This window comes from Papio anubis, chromosome 1 (assembly GCF_008728515.1).
Source record: "Papio anubis isolate 15944 chromosome 1, Panubis1.0, whole genome shotgun sequence".
Lineage (NCBI taxonomy): Eukaryota > Metazoa > Chordata > Mammalia > Primates > Cercopithecidae > Papio > Papio anubis.
This window is the reverse complement of record NC_044976.1, coordinates 165,185,544-165,201,639: the sequence shown is the minus strand read 5'-3', so window position 1 is coordinate 165,201,639 and position 16,096 is coordinate 165,185,544. Positions and strand designations below refer to the sequence as shown.

The following is a 16,096-nucleotide window of genomic DNA, read 5'->3' as shown; positions in this document are numbered from 1 at the left end:
GATTGCATAGTAAAATCATTCCTGCATGTACTTTAAATTATCACAAACATATATATATGTGTGGGTGTGCGTACATTCAATACTTTTACAGTATATAATTTATAATTGCAAAATAAATAATGTGAAGCATGCACTAGAGTACATATGTAAATATTTTACCGTATTTTTAAACACATATTTTAAACACAGACCACTGGATTTGATACCTGGTTCTAGCAATGTCTTGTGACTTTAAGGGAGTTGCTAAAATGTTCTGTGGCTCAGTTCAGTCATCTATACCTTTGAAAGAGTAATAGTCTCCCTTTTCATTGTATTGCGTTAAGTATTAAATAAATGTGCTTAGATCTGTGCCTGGTATATAATTAACACTCAATAATATTAATCTTGATAAATTTCTGGAATACTCTCCAAGTGATAATATTGTTATTAGAATAGAAACCGCTATTGGAAATTTAAGCCCAGGTAAAATATTTGGAGTCATACTCAAACAGATAAAGCTAAGGAAGAATAAAGAAGAAGTTTAAATGATCTATTATGTCAGCATATGTGTTACCAGTTAAACTTCAGAATGATAGTTCAGAATTTGTATTTGCTTGATTATTTACATTTCTATGTTATTTTATTTCTTATTTTTCTCAGAACAAATGACTAAGTCTAACTCTTCAATCCTTATATTTTTATTACACAAATGAAAATAAAAATAAAATAAAATGTAAAATTCACACTGGAAGCAAAATTAGAGTTAGGGTGGGCCATTTAATGTGAGAAAATGACCAAGAGGAGGATATCACAATTCTAAATACGTATGTAGACATCATCATAGCCCTAAAATAGATAAAGATTGACAGCATTAAACAGGGAACTACACAAATCCACATTTATAATAGGAAATGTAATACACCCATTCAATATCTGATAGAATAACCAGACAAAAACATAGTAAAAACACAAAAGATTTTAACAAATTACAAACTTGACCTGCTGACATAGGTAGAATTTTGGCTATAATGGGCTGTAAAGAAAGACCCATTAAATTTTAAAACAGTATAATTATTTAGAGTATGAAATTAAATAAGAAATCAATTTAAAAGATAACTAGAAAGCCAAAGTTCCCAGAAATTTACACTTTAGAAAAGTTTTAAAAATAGACAATTACAGTCAGAAGAGCTTGGTGATACAGGCCCACATATATCCAGTACCTGACTTATGAAAAAGGTGAAAGCGTGTCATTACAGAGGAAAGACTGACACTTTCATTAAATAATGCTATAACAATTGGATATCTCTATTTTAAAAATGCATTTTATTATGCTATTCACAAAAGACAATTACAGCTGTTCTAAAGGTCTTAAATGTGAAAGATAAAATAATTATTTTAGAAGAAAAGCATTGTGCTCTAGGAATAGGCAAGATTTCATTAAATAAGACATAATGCACTAGTCATGGAAAAAAATTGAAAATGTGCTCTATTTTAAAATTAAGGAATTCTGCTTATTATTATAAAAGCCATGTAACACTGAATGGAAAGAAAACCCACAGACTGGAAGAAGGCATTTGTAATACATATTATAAGAATATTTCCATATCTAGAGTATATAAATATAACAATTCCCACAATGCAATAAATCAAAGACAAACAACTCAATAAGAAAAAAAATATGCAAAGGATTTGAATAGAACCTTCACCAAAGAGGATATCTAAATGACCAATTACTACAGGAAAGTTTCTCAACTTCATAATGTTAAGGACAGGAGACAGGGAAATACTGGGTACAAGAGGGCAGTCACCAAGTAAAGGCCCCAGCCTCAAGCCTGAAGCTCTGTGGACCGAAATGAGGACGGGCATTTCAGTTTTCACACCCAAAAAGTTGCCTTTTGGTCCGCCATGCCCCCCTATCCTACCCCCATATAAATCCCAAACTCCAAGCTCCGGAAGAGACCTGCAAGTGAGGAGAGGGGGAGGCAAGGTGACAAACAGGCCTGCGATGGCAGAACGATGCAGCAGAGAAAGAGAGGAGGCACGTCTGGACTCCGAGGAGAGTTTGGCCAGGGATGGGTGGAGAATAGTTCGGCCACTGGGAGGCCTGACTCTGGGCGAAGGTCACCTTCCCACTCCATCTCGCTGACAGCCACCTCCACCACTCAATAAAATGTTGCCCTTGTCCCTCGAGCCCCCGTGTGATCCGATTCTTTTGGGACACTGGGCAAGAGCTCGGGATACAGAAGGCTATTTCACTGTCCCACTGCCCATGAGATAAGGAAGAGGGTCTGTTGAGCTGATTAACACATAAACCATTTGCAGATGGTAAAGCTAAAGGAGCACACTGTAACATATGCCCACTTGGGCTTCGGAAATCGCAGACACCCACCCCTAGATGCTGCTGTGAGGCCAGAGCCCGAAAGCGCTCACCCCAGTTCCTGCACCTGTCCATCTGTGTGCTCCCCCTCCCATAAGGGGTCTGAGCTGTAGGGCGACCTAACTGGCAAACCGCATGGCTGTTGCACGTCCTTCAAGGGGAATCAGGGATCTCTTACATTCCAATTAATCATCAGGAAAATTCATATTATAACCACAGAGAATTATTGCTTTGTGTTACCAGAAAAGCTAAAACTACAAAGATTAAAATTATCAAGTATCTCTGAGGGTGTGGAGCAACTTGGACACTGCTGATAGAAATGTGAAGTGATGTCCAAGTGTTATAATCCATTTGGAAAATTGTCTAATTTTATCCATTACACCTAAACATAAGTTATGTCCCAGTGTTTCACTCCCAAGTATGCACTTACCAGAAATGTGGATTGTGTTTACCAAAAACCACTTAACATAAGGCTCATAGAAGCACTATTCATATCAGCTCCAAACTAAAATCTGCTCAAATGCTCACTAACAGGCACACAGATAAATAAAATGTGAACTATTCAAAAAATGGAATATGAAATCACAATAAGAATGAACTATCTATAACTACATCTCACGATGTGTTTGAATGATCCAAACATAATTCTTGGTGAAAAACTCTAAACATAAGAGTAAACTGCTTCTTTTTCATTATACAAAGTACAAAAGCCAGACAAATATATTCCATGTTCTTGCAGATCACAATTGTGGTCTCTGTTTGTGGGGGATGTGGGAGAGGGTTGAGAGGAGTATTGACTGAAGAGGAGTACTGGGGTTTTCTGGGAGGTAATAATGTTCAGTGTTTTGACCTCGGTGGTGGTTTCATAGGTATCTTTATCTTCTCAATATTCAGTATACAATTTGTTTATGTTTTCCTTATACGTATTACACAAAACAAAGTTTCAAAAATCAGGATTTTAATTTGTTGATTTTGGGATTATTAAACCTATTTATGTCAAATGAGAGGGAGCCAGTTGCTTCAAAAACGTATATATAAAAAGTATTTAGAAAACTAATTTTATGAATTGCTAGAAAAGCAGGCCCCTAAATTCATCCAGCACTGCATTCTTGGCAAAGTTTCCACACATTGCCTGGGTGCTGATTGTGAAAACATTGCCTAAACCAAAGTTTTGTATGTGATTTCTTTTAAAGTTTCTCTTATTTCCTGTTCTGAGGTTTATACACAATAGACCGGAATAGAGTTTGAATAATTGAAGGATTTATGAAATCCAGAGGGTATCACCAGCTGCTGCTTTGCACATACCAAGGACATGAACATTTTCCAATGGAGAATTTACCTAGCTTAATAAATAAAAGTCCAAGAGCAGGTCACAGCATTAACATTCAGTGGGAGTGCAGCGAGAATCAGATTCAATCTCTGGCATTGCTGGGCTTGTGGCTTGTGGCTGATTTTTTATTTACTTTGCAAAAGTTCCTGATAGGCGGAGCATCTAGTTTCAACTTCCTTTTGCAGCAAGTTCTTTCCTGCACTAATCACAATTCTTGGAAGAGGAGAATTGGACATTGTGAACAGAGTTAGCTGGTAAATGTCCTCATAAAAGATTCAAAAAATGAAACTTCTAGCAAAGATTATTTGCCTTATGTTATGGGCTATTTGTGTAGCAGAAGGTAAGATTAAAAGAGTCTCTTTTCCTAAAACTGTGTTATGAAATATTTGCTAATGATGCTTTTCACAGTAGTAATAAAAATTTGATTTAGAAAATGTGCTTAAGTATTTTGTAGCTTGACAATTGAGTGACTTTTGACATTTTGAGTTAAAAAACTAAAAGTACCTTATTTGAGCGATATGTCTAAATATTCATCATAATTGTATTTAATATAAAATACAATAAAATATTTCAATGATCATTTCTGAAAAACTATAATGTGGAATAATCATTTCCATTGTAATTATCATAAAATGTAACTTACTTTTTTTGCTTAGAAGTATAACCAAAATGTATCATGTGAAAGCATTAAGAAGGATGTGAATATACAGTCAATAAAAGCTATCACATCATAATGATTAGATTTATTTCAAATATGATTTTAACTCTTCCTAAAGAAAAATTCATTTATCGTTTACAACTGATATTGTCATGACCTTAGAATTCTTGTAGACAAGCATTACTTGTATTATCAGAATAAAAATATTATACAAATTTGAAACACAATTGAATATACAATATTCGTAACAATTAAGTTGTTCAATGGGGATTTTTTTCCTGTAGTTGTATATAACATATATTCTTGAAGAGCAGTCTTTTGAAGTAGTGAATATGAGTGTAGGAGTTTTTTTCTGACCTCCAGTAAGACAATTTCTGGATTCATAATAAAATTTAATTATATCATGGCTTCTTGATAGATTAAAAATCTTATTCTTGGAGGAGGTTTGCTTTCCTAGTCTATGATAGGTAACCAGTTATGTGATAGATATTTGATCAACATTTTTAAACTAAATGAATTACATATTATTCATAATTTCCAAAATATTTTCACTTAGTAAAGAAATTTTGATTGAGTGGCCATTACATAGCCTCTAGGAACTGAAGAATATTAGCAAATAACACAAAATCTCTATTTGAGTCTTCCAATCTAGAAAATAAAGGCATATATGTATTTATATTTATATATTTCAGTAATTTAAAAAATATTCAAATATGTTTAATACCTTTTGAAAGGTTGAACTTTTTTCAGCTATATTTTCTAATGTTATTGCTTGTTATTTGGCTTATAAACTTTATATGTAGCCACTTTTTAAATGAAGAAGACAATTATTTCCTTGTACATATAAATATTATCATTAGTATTTTGAAATGAAACATTTTTATATTTACAAACAGTTCCAGACCAATGTTCATACTACCAATCATAACAGACATCTTTTTCTGTTTCTTTGTGCAAATATTTGTCTTTTCTTACTAAATTTATGGGAGTGTTTCTAATATTTCATACTTACATACTGTTCAGGTTTTACATAGATATCATTTGTCATATGAGGGAGATTTGTTTTATTTCTAATCTTTAAAATCAAGAATCAATGGCAAGTTTAATAAACAGTATAACTTTTTTAAAAGTTGAATTTGAAATATTGTTAAAATAGTGTACATCAAAGTATATGTGGTAATTAAACAATAGTGATTTAAACATCTTATTTACATAATTGATTATTGTTGACTTGTTTCACTTGAATTTTATTTTTCATCAATGTGTGTTTAAATGTGATATCAGTTTCTACTGGTGAATTGGACATCAGCACTATATATGTTATGGTGAAAATGACCTAAAAGATAAAGCACAACTTTAGTATTTAAAGCAATGCTTAGGTCAGTCTCATAATTTTCATAAAAGCACATGTAAAAAGCCAATGGAGAAAAACTACATGAATTTCCAGTGGATATCAAACTCCCATTTTATTCCTCGTTTCCCAAATACTCTCTGAAACTAAACTAGTTTGAGATGTCAATCAATTCTGTTAATCTACCATATCTAAGAAATTTTTACTTAACAGAGTAGCCTTGATCATGAAAAATACTCACATATACTTCAATATTTTCTTCTGTTTATATTTTCCACATTGAATACTGAATACCAAATTGAGAAAAGATAGTTTGAATACTATCACAATCTGCTTTACTCAACTGCATAACATTTTAGCATTACTTCTGCTCTGTTAAGAGTGAATTTTCTTAAAAAAAATACTGTTCATTACTAAGAAAGAATTTTAGCCAGCAGGAATAATTTATGATTTCAGCTTTCTATTTGTTTTCTTTTTTTTAATATACTGGGTATTACATAGTACCTTTTTAATGCAATACATTGTCTACAGTAACATTCCCAATTATGTAAGAACGTTAATTGCTTCCTTGTTGTAATGGTCTGTGGCTCAGGGAGTCACTGCAGGCTACTAAGAATTGGGTCAGATTTACAGGAAAGTTTAAAATAACAGTTTCTTAACATACCACCTAATTTCACCTTTTCAAAATATATTATGACCAAGCTTTTGAACATATTATGATCAAGCAGATTTTTTAGATTTAGGGTGTAACAATTGTGTACTATATAAAATTAGGCCACAGCCCAGAAATTCCAAGATGATTAAAGTGAATAAATTAGAACTCTACTGAAACATGTCCAAGTAAATACTGGCTGCGTTGTTTGGCAGACATGTTTTTTAATCCTAGAGATTTTAGAGTGCAAAAATATTATTTCAGGTCCTAGAAGACATTATAGATTAAAGATTGATGGATTCCATTACAATCAGAAAAAGGAGAATAGTGGTTTAAAATTCCAAATTGTATGTTTGAATTTCAGTGTGATAAATAAGATTCCCCCTTGCTCCCCCAAAACCCCCACATTTTCAGAGATAGCAGTATGGGTAGTTACCTATATGGTGTGATTTAAAGTTTTGCAATGGCCCAATTGGCTTCAATATCTCATCTCCTCCTAAAATATTTTACATGTTCATATTAATATTACTATAAATTTAACCAATCTGTCATTTATATGGAATGACAAATACACTGAATATGTGTTTTAGGATAGTTAAATTTAGCATTATTCATAATTTACTTTGAATTATTATCATCTGACAACTTCCCTGGAACAATTTCAGTGGGTGGGGGAGGGTGGAAATGGATGTTGATAAGGGTAAGGATAGGACAAAGTGATTCTGGAAGATGAAGTATTCCCAGGTAGGACAGATCTGCTGGTTGAAGTGTTATAGTGAGTGCTACAAGAGAAGGGGTAGAGAAAATGCCCACAGAAATGGCACGAGCCTGAGACGTCTGCCAAGGCAAGCTTTGCTTATTTTAAATTTAGGCATATCCTGGGAATGCATATGCTACTCTTTTGCCTACATATAATTTAAACTAAAAATGAAATATCTAAGTATTGCTAACTAAAATTATTCTTAGGTAGAAGTAAGTTCCCAAATATAAGTGCAAAACCAGATCGGTAAATATTCTTCATGTGTGGCCTTTGGTTTCTAAGATCTGAGCCAGTCTACATTGACCCACTTTTATTTGTTTAATGCTTGGTTGTTTATTCTGCAGTCTTTTGCCACTTTTCATTCTCCCCAGTTATGCCTCCTCCTCCTCCCCCACACACCATCCCCCACCTGCCTAGGCCTTCGAGATTCTGCCACCTAATCTATCCTGTGCTCAGTTAACTAATGTGTACTTTACCCATTTCCTCACAAAACCATAGTATGTGGAAAGGGGGTGATGTAATTGACAAAAAAGTATTGCATTTTAGCTTAAAATTATAAGGAGTCATAAAAAGATAGCTCAGAGGAAATAAAGTAACTGAACATCAAAAAATGAAACAATAAAAAGGAAAGAAAAAACATTTGACAGAACACTTTTATTTCTTCTGACATTTTAACTTAGCCAAGTTTTTCATAAACCTTGTTAACTGGAAATGTAATAGATGGAAAAGTGATTATAGAAATCTTCTTTCAGGCCGGGCGCGGTGGTTCATGCCTGTAATCCCAATATTTTGGGAGGCCGAGGTGGGTGGATCATGATGTCAGGAGTTTGAGACCAGCCTGACCAACATGGTGAAACCCCATCTCTACTAAAAATACCAATATTAGCTGGGCATGGTGGTGTGCGCCTGTAATCTTAGCTACTGAGGAGGCTGAGGCAGGATAATTGCTTGAGCTCGGGTGGCGGAGGTTGCAGTGAACTGAGATCATGCCATTGCCCTCCAGCTTGGGCGACAGAGGGAGAATCCATCTCAAAAAAAAAAAAAAAAAGAAAGAAAGAAAAAAAAAAGAAAGAAAGAAAGAAAAGAAAAAAGAAATATTCTTTCAGAAATTCCTGAACTGTGACATAAATTTAAGCTTAGGACACATAGGTCAGATGTATTCCACAGGCTGTCCATAATCTACAGATATAATGGAAAGGCTTCCAGATCGTTTCGTTGTTACTCATCTGTTCTTTCGCTCATTTTTCCATCACTTTAACTTCCTCAAGTACTACTTAGTAATACTTGGTACAATGTGTGTTGTGTTTTTTTTTCTCTCTATTTTCAGGGTCCTAATTGTACTGTCTCTTTGTGGCTGAGTTCCTTTTTCGTGACTGGAACAGTAACTGGCATTATAAATTAGCTAACTAAATACTACACATTTCAAGAAAGTTCTGGAATTTCAACCCATGTTCTGATAGTATCTTGTTTTATCTCTAATTATGACAAACTTGTTATTCTATCCAACTTCATATGACCGTCGGCTATTCTCTCATCTGCTTTTTATGATTCTGGAATGTTCTTCATGCTCTTTTCACTGTTAAGGTTTTTGTTTGTTCGTTTGGTTAGTTGGTTTTTTTGAGACAGGGTCTCGCTTTGTTGCCTGAGGCTGGAGTGCCCATGCTGGAGTGCAGTGGTGTGATCATAGTTCACTGCAGCTTCCAACACCTGGGCTCAAGCAATCCTCCTGCCTCAACCTCCCACACCTAGCTACATTTTTATCTTTTCTTTTTTCTTTTGCTTTCTCAAATGCCTATTAAGTGTGACATAATCTCTATTCCACTTTGTCTAGAGTTTATTTCTTTAAACAATTCTTTACTCTCTTTACAAAGGTATATATGTTACTTCTGAAATGATCTTTAGTTACTCTCATGTTATTTATAAAATAATTTGAATATTTCTTATTTTGAAATGCTAATTAGATCATATCACATATATATACATATGCATATAGAATTGACCCTTGACCAATATGGGCTTCAACTTCAGGGGTCTGCTTACTATGTGAATTTGTTTCAACTAAACCAAGGTAAAACAGATAGTATTGCTGGGATACAAAACTTACGCATAGGAAAAACTGACTTTTCGTACATGCAGTTTCCACAGAGTCAAGTGTAGAATTTAAATATGTGCAGATTTTGGCATATGTGGGAGTCCTGAAATATATATACCCTGTGTATACCAAAGGATGAGTGAATAAATAGTATTAATATAGATCAGTGAGAAGATAAGAAAGAAATTTAATGCAAAATACCTATTTTTGCTATTTCTGTTTTGTTCATTTGCTTTATTTTTTTCCAAATTGATGTTGTAGTTTTGCTTTATAGTATATTCTGATATCTACTAAGTTTAGAAGTAGGCTATTTAAGAAGTAATAGGTCCTGTTTTTTTACTCACAAAATAATTTTAGAAAAATAGAATAATTGAACGAAAAGATCAATTTTAGTCTACCAAAACAATCTGGCACAAATTTGATTAAAGTTTTTGCAAATATATAATTTTATCATGATTTATTTCATTTGAATAGAAACACTTTTCAAGTAACAGTTAAAAGACATATTGACATTGAAAATAAGTAATTAATTCTATGTTTGTATGTCAATATGCCCCCTTAAAATTTGAAAGTGAAAAAATTAGGTAAATTAAGGTTGTTAAAAATATTAAGTAACATTGATTTTTAGCTTGAACCAAAATTATATAACTATTTTCCTCAAATTATAATAAAAATGTTCTTACTCTTTTCCAGTAGCTAAACATATTCACACTCCTAATACGTGGGCTTAAAAAATATATGTTTTGTTTAGTATTATTCTTATTTTTTTTTGGAGACAGGGAGTCACCTTGTCACCCAGGCTGTAGTGTAGTAGTGCAGTCATGGCTCACTGCAGCCTCGATCTCCTGGGCTCAAGCAGTCCTCCCACCTAAGCATCCCAAGTAGCAGGGATTACAGCTACCTTGCTCATGTGATTTTTAAAATTCTTTGTAGAGACAAGGTTTCTCCATGTTGCCCAGGCTGGTCTTAAACTCCTGGGTCTATTGATCCTCTTGAACTTGGCATGCAAAGTGGTGGGATTATAAACATGACTCACTGCATCCAGACTAAAAATAATTTTAAATTGTAAAATAAAGCCAAATGAATTAAAGCTTCAACAATGTGGTGTTTTGTAAACAAAATTAACTGGCAATTAAATGACTATAAACGTAAGATGAAGTATTCATTTAAACAATGAATACTCAAATACTTAGATATGATGACCTAGCCTACTCATAATCTAGAATGAGAAAAATGAGATGGCTATTTTTTAAAAAGTTTTAAGATAAATCACATCTCAAAAAATGTTTCTGTGCCTTTGAATTTGTATGTTTCCTACTTAATAAGCCTGTGCCCTATTTCCTTCAAGAATTGCCAGTTTAAGGCAAGCAAATGTGGCTGTTGTCCATATATGCTAAGAGTTTGACTACTTGGGCCAAAATAACTGTTGGTTGTCTAATTGGAAGTCTTTGAGAAGGGGTGTTAACTGAGCTTAAACATTCGATTGTTAGTCAATTCAGGCAAATAAAAGTCATGTTACAAGATATATGTAATTATTATTAGAACTCAGTGCAGTGAATCATTACCTTAAATATTTTTGCTATGGCATGAGTTGATAATTATATAGGACAGCAAGCCCCCAAATTGGGTCTTGCCTGGGAAGTTTCTCGGTTTTGTCCAATAGAGAATTCAAGGGTGAGCCAGTGGTGTTAAACAGCACTTTTTGTTGAAGTGGCAGTGTATACAGCAGCAGCAGAGGTACTGCTCCTTGCTGGGCAGGGCTACCCATAGGCAGTGTGCCCACAGTAGCAGCTCAGAGGCAGTTCTGCACTCATATTTATACGTACTTTTAATTATATGGAAATTAAGAGGTAGTTAATGCTGAAATTGCCAGGATGAGGATGGTAACTTTCGGTTGTTGGGTCATTGCTGTGTAAAGGGCTCGTAACTTCTGGGTGTTGCTATGGTAATGGTAAACTGGCATAGCACACTGGTGTGTGTGTCTTACAGGGAGGGACTTCCACCCAGACCTGTTTTGGACAATACTCAATTTGGTCCAGGGTCCAAGTCCCATCTCCTACCTCAGTAATACTGAATATAATAATGGTTAGAACAAAAGCAGGCAGGAAAGTGTATTTGAAGTGAGAAGACCTAGACATTGATGAAAATTCTTCCACTAACTATGAAAAACATTGTTCTTCAATTGCGGGGAGCTTACATTTTGATGTGAGGGGATAGATAGAAAACTTAGTCAACAAAAATAGTTATAGCATTGTGAACAATGCTGTGAAGGAGGTAAAGTAAGGCCTAAGAGAAAATAGGGATGTGGATGGTAGTATGTAGAGACATTAGGTGGGCTGGTCCTGGGGACTAGAATGAGTGGATCACTTTGAGGACAGAACATTTGAGTAGAGGCCTGAAAGATGAGACAAAGCCAGTCATCAGAAATCTGTCATAAAATTATTCTAAGAGGAGGAAATAACCTGTGCAAAGGATCTAAGAGAAAAAGTGAGTTTGAAATGCTCAACAAAATATAAACAAATAAATCAGCGTGGCTTTGCATGGTAAATACATGCAAGATTTAACATGAGATCCGAGGAAGTGGCAAGAGCCAGATAAGGGGGTCCCAAACCAAGGGAAGGAGTTAGCAATGACGGATAAGTAAAAAGGGAAGTCATGGAAGAATTTTAATCACAGGAATGACATGACCAGATTTGCAAAAATCACTTGTCACTCTGCGAATAGACTGCAATAACAGGAGAGTAGAGGACTGGAGGCTGGTTAGCAGGCAGTTTCATGACCAAGGTGGCAGTTGATGATCTGAACTAAGATTTTGAAGATGGTAGCAGGAACATGGGAAAATAGAACAGGGGAGATCATATCTTTTTCTTACAAGCAGAATCAAAAGATGCCATTTAACATTGATGGAAAAGCACCAGAATTTTAAGTACTATTTGAAGAAAAAAGGTAATCAATATGAGAATTCTTTATATATAGTAAACATATTCACGGAGTAAATATTGTGAAAAGCTGGCAGGAAGATTTTGCGGAAGAGATGTATCCTTATTTTCTACATCTGGTTAAAAGCAATTAACTATATTTGGAAATCAAGAATTAGGGGCGCAAATATATCATCTGGAAATATAATAATAACCAGAAGGGAAAGCGTTTACTTCTCACCGGGAAGTGAGCGGGCTAAACTATTTTTACGTGGACGGATTACTTAACTTACTTATTTTTTTCCAGTAACCTGAACATCATCAAGTGGATCTGAATTTTGAAAGTGAAAAACACACGTATCAGCTTGTAATTAAACCGTTTTCCTTTTGTGCGGAAGGGGCCGGGGATTGTGTTGTTATGATAGAGTATTACCACCATCTAGTGGAGTAGAATATGTTTACTTAAATTATTATAAACATCGAAACAGCGCAATGTGGAATCACATATTACACAAGTTCACTAATACAAATGTATCAGAAACTTGCAAAATGTTCAAGGGAAAATTGGTGCCCATGACAACTTTCATAAACATTTGTTTTATTTTGTAAAATATAGTTTTATATGGAGCTTACTTTCTTATGAAATATTGCAAAATGTTTTCACATGGATATGTTCCACCATGTTAATGGGCACTTCTAAAACTTGTCTCTTTGGGCTGCTACAACAAAATATTATTAACTGCATAGCTTATAAACAACAGAAGTGTTTTTCTTACACTTCTGAATTCTGGAAAGTCTAAGAGCAAGATAGTACCAGAAGATTCAGTGTTTGGTGAGGGTCTACTTTCTGGTTCATAGATAGTGTGCCTTTTGACGGTGTACTCCAATGATGAAAGGGACAAGGCAGCTCTGTAGTGCCTCTTCTATAAGGTCACACATCCAAATCATGACAGCTCCACTTTCACGACCTAATCATTTCCCAATGTCCTCACCTCCTAATACTATCACATTGGTAATTAGGTTTAAACATATAAATTGGAGTTTGTGGTAAGGTTGCATATATTCATAGCATAGCATATGCCTTCTTAACTTACCAAAGTCCAATACTAATTTATCACTCAGGGTTCAAAGCGGGAAGCTTAAGTAGAAGTAGAAGATTACCTATCTATCAGTCAATTAATCGATTGACATACCAATCTACCTATCTAGCTACTTAAAAAGAGTTTTTTAAAAAAATAAATTGCCTTATGGAATTGTGAGCATGAGATAAGCAACTCTGATATCCACAGGGCAGGTAGTCAGAAAAGAAGATTACAGACAGGCTGGAACTCACAGGAAAGGAAGCTGCTTTCCACAGAATTCCCTCTTTTTCAAAGGAGCCTCAGCCCTGTGTTTCACACCTTTCAAATGATTTGATCTGGCCTATCTAGATTACCTAGAATGATCAGCTTGTTTAAAGTCAACTGATTGGGAGTATACCTGGCAACATATTTTCCCACCAACATTTAGATTAGTTGGACTGAATAACTGGGGATGCTGACTTAACCAAGATGACTTATTAAGAAAACTATCACAACTCATTAATACCTTTCTGTTTTTCTGGATACTGTGAAGAACTTAAAAGACATTAATTTTATTTATTCTTCTCACACTTTACACACTATTGTCATGTGTTTTATGTATATGGGTGTGCACACATATATGTTTGTATTTAAAACCATATAAGGTAATATTTGTATTGTTTTATAGTTAGTATTCATTTATATTTACTTGAACATTTACCATTTTCTTTGTTTTCCATTTCTTCTTTCATCCTAAGACCTTATATTTAGGATCGGTTTCAGTTTTCTGAAATATATCCTTTTTTCTCTCCTTAGTGTGTATTTATATTGGCAGATTATCTCAAATTGTATTAATCAGCCCAGGCACGGTGGCTCACTTCTGTAATCCCAGCATTTTGGGAGGCCACGGTGGGTGGATTGCTTGAGCCCAGGAGTTTGAGAACTGCCTGGGCAAAATGGCAAAACCTTGTCTCTGCAAAAAATACAAAAATTGGCCGGAAGAGGTGGTTTGTGACTGTAGTCACAGCTCCTTGGGGGGCTGAGGCAGGGACCACTTGAGCCCAAGAGGTCAGTGCCTCAGTGAGCTAAGATCACGCCACTCCACTCCAGCATGGGCAATAGAGATCTTGTCAAAAAAAATAAAATAAAATAAATGCTATGAATCAAAAACTGTATTCTAGAAAAATTATTTCTGTACATAGAATTCTATATAGATAGCTATTTCTTCCTGCAAATGGAAGTCATTTATATCTTCTGGCTTCTGCTATTGCCATTGAGAAGTCCTTGTGAATCTACCATTACTGCTTTTAAACTAATATTTTTCTCTAACAAGGTTAAGATATTTTCTCTTTGGTTTTCTAAATATTCCTTATGATGCATATAGGTGCATTTTTTTTTACTGATTGGAATTTTTTAATTCTTGAATTTATTAATTGGTATGGTCCATTCATTTTTTAAAATTATCTTCCAACATTGCTGTGGCTTTTCTATCCTCATTGACTCTTAGCTCATCTTGAGTATTTTCCACATATTTGTGTCTTCATGTTGCATTCTGTATTATTTCTTTCGACCTGCCCTCCTATCCATGAATTCTTTTTACAACTCTGTTATCTGCTTTTAAGCTGTCCATTGATGATTAAAACGGGTATTTTTTCATTTTTAGAAATTATATTTGGTTCTTTTTAAAATCTGGTACTACTTTGTTATAATTTCTTTCCTCAGATATCATTAGTCAATCTTTTCTCCTACCTTTAAACAACAGAATTAGTATTGTTGATTATAGTCCATATACATTTGTTCCAATATCAAATATCTATTTTGTTCCTTATGAAGTTTACAGTAGCAAGGTGCTTTTTCCCCTATAATGTCTTTGACATTTGTAATAATAATTTGGTACTTAAGAAAACAATCTTCCTCATATTAAAGTTGCAACTTATCTTCTCTGGGTGGCTAGGAGAACTTTCAGTGTAAGACTACCTTAAGCCAAGTTTGTGTTTTGAAATTCCTTGGTCCTCTAGGCAATTCAAGGCTGGTTTCCTGTAAGAAGAGCGTGGTTTACTTCCAGTTTTCCTTTATCCTGTGGGTGAATTCGTTTAGCTTTCTACCTTTGAATTTTGTTGCTTTAGCCTAACACGGCTATCAAAAAGCAAGCTCTTATCTTCCCCAAATGGTGAATGCCGTCATTGCAGAAAAAATTTGGCTGCTTGTTTTCCTCTCTGGGTTCTGATTATATGAAGATTTGTTATGGCAATTCTTTACTGTCTTGTCAACTTTCTAAATGCCTCTATGAAAGTATTTATTTCAAAAAATATGTTTTCCTGTTTTTATTTCCCCTTTTGTGACAGGGTCTAACCCTGTCTCTCAGGTTGGAGTGCAGTGACATGATCATAGCTCACACACATCCTTAAACTCCTGAGCTCAAGAGACCCTCCTGTCCCAGCCTCTCGCAGAGCTGAAACAACAAGTGTGTGCCACCATGCCTAACTAATTTGTTCCTTTAATTTTTTGTAGAGATGGGATCTTGCTATATTGCTCAGGCTTGTCTCAAACTCCTGGGCTCAAGGGATTCTCCCACCTCAGCCTCCCAAAATGTTGGGATTATAGGTGTGAGCCACCATGGCCGGCCACCTGGTTTTATTGTGAAGATGTCCTAAGTGATAAGATTAATCTGAAATAATGCATCTCAAGGCACTCAAACTTTTTGTGAAATAGCCAGGCAATAAATATTTTAGACTTTATGTGTCATAATATCTCGCTACTCAGCTCTTCTATTGTAACATAAAAGGAGTCATAGACAACATATAAATGCATGAACATAGCTATGTTCTACTAAAATTTTATTTACAAAACAAGCAGCGATTGAATTTGGCCCACAGTTTAGTTTTCTGGCCCCTGACCTAATGTATCTTACTATAACA

At 34.6% G+C, this 16,096-nt stretch overlaps 1 protein-coding gene across 2 annotated transcripts in view; it reads left to right on the top strand.

Moving 5' to 3' along the window:
- The first annotated feature begins 3,609 nt into the window (after positions 1–3,609).
- Positions 3,610–16,096, top strand: part of CFH (complement factor H) — a 121,845-nt gene continuing 109,358 nt past the window's right edge. For both annotated transcript variants that reach the window (XM_003893363.3, XM_017951092.1), the window contains exon 1: positions 3,610–4,026. In XM_003893363.3, the coding sequence (XP_003893412.3) occupies positions 3,969–4,026 (58 nt within the window). In that variant the 5' untranslated portion in view covers positions 3,610–3,968. The remainder of the gene's footprint in view (positions 4,027–16,096) is intronic.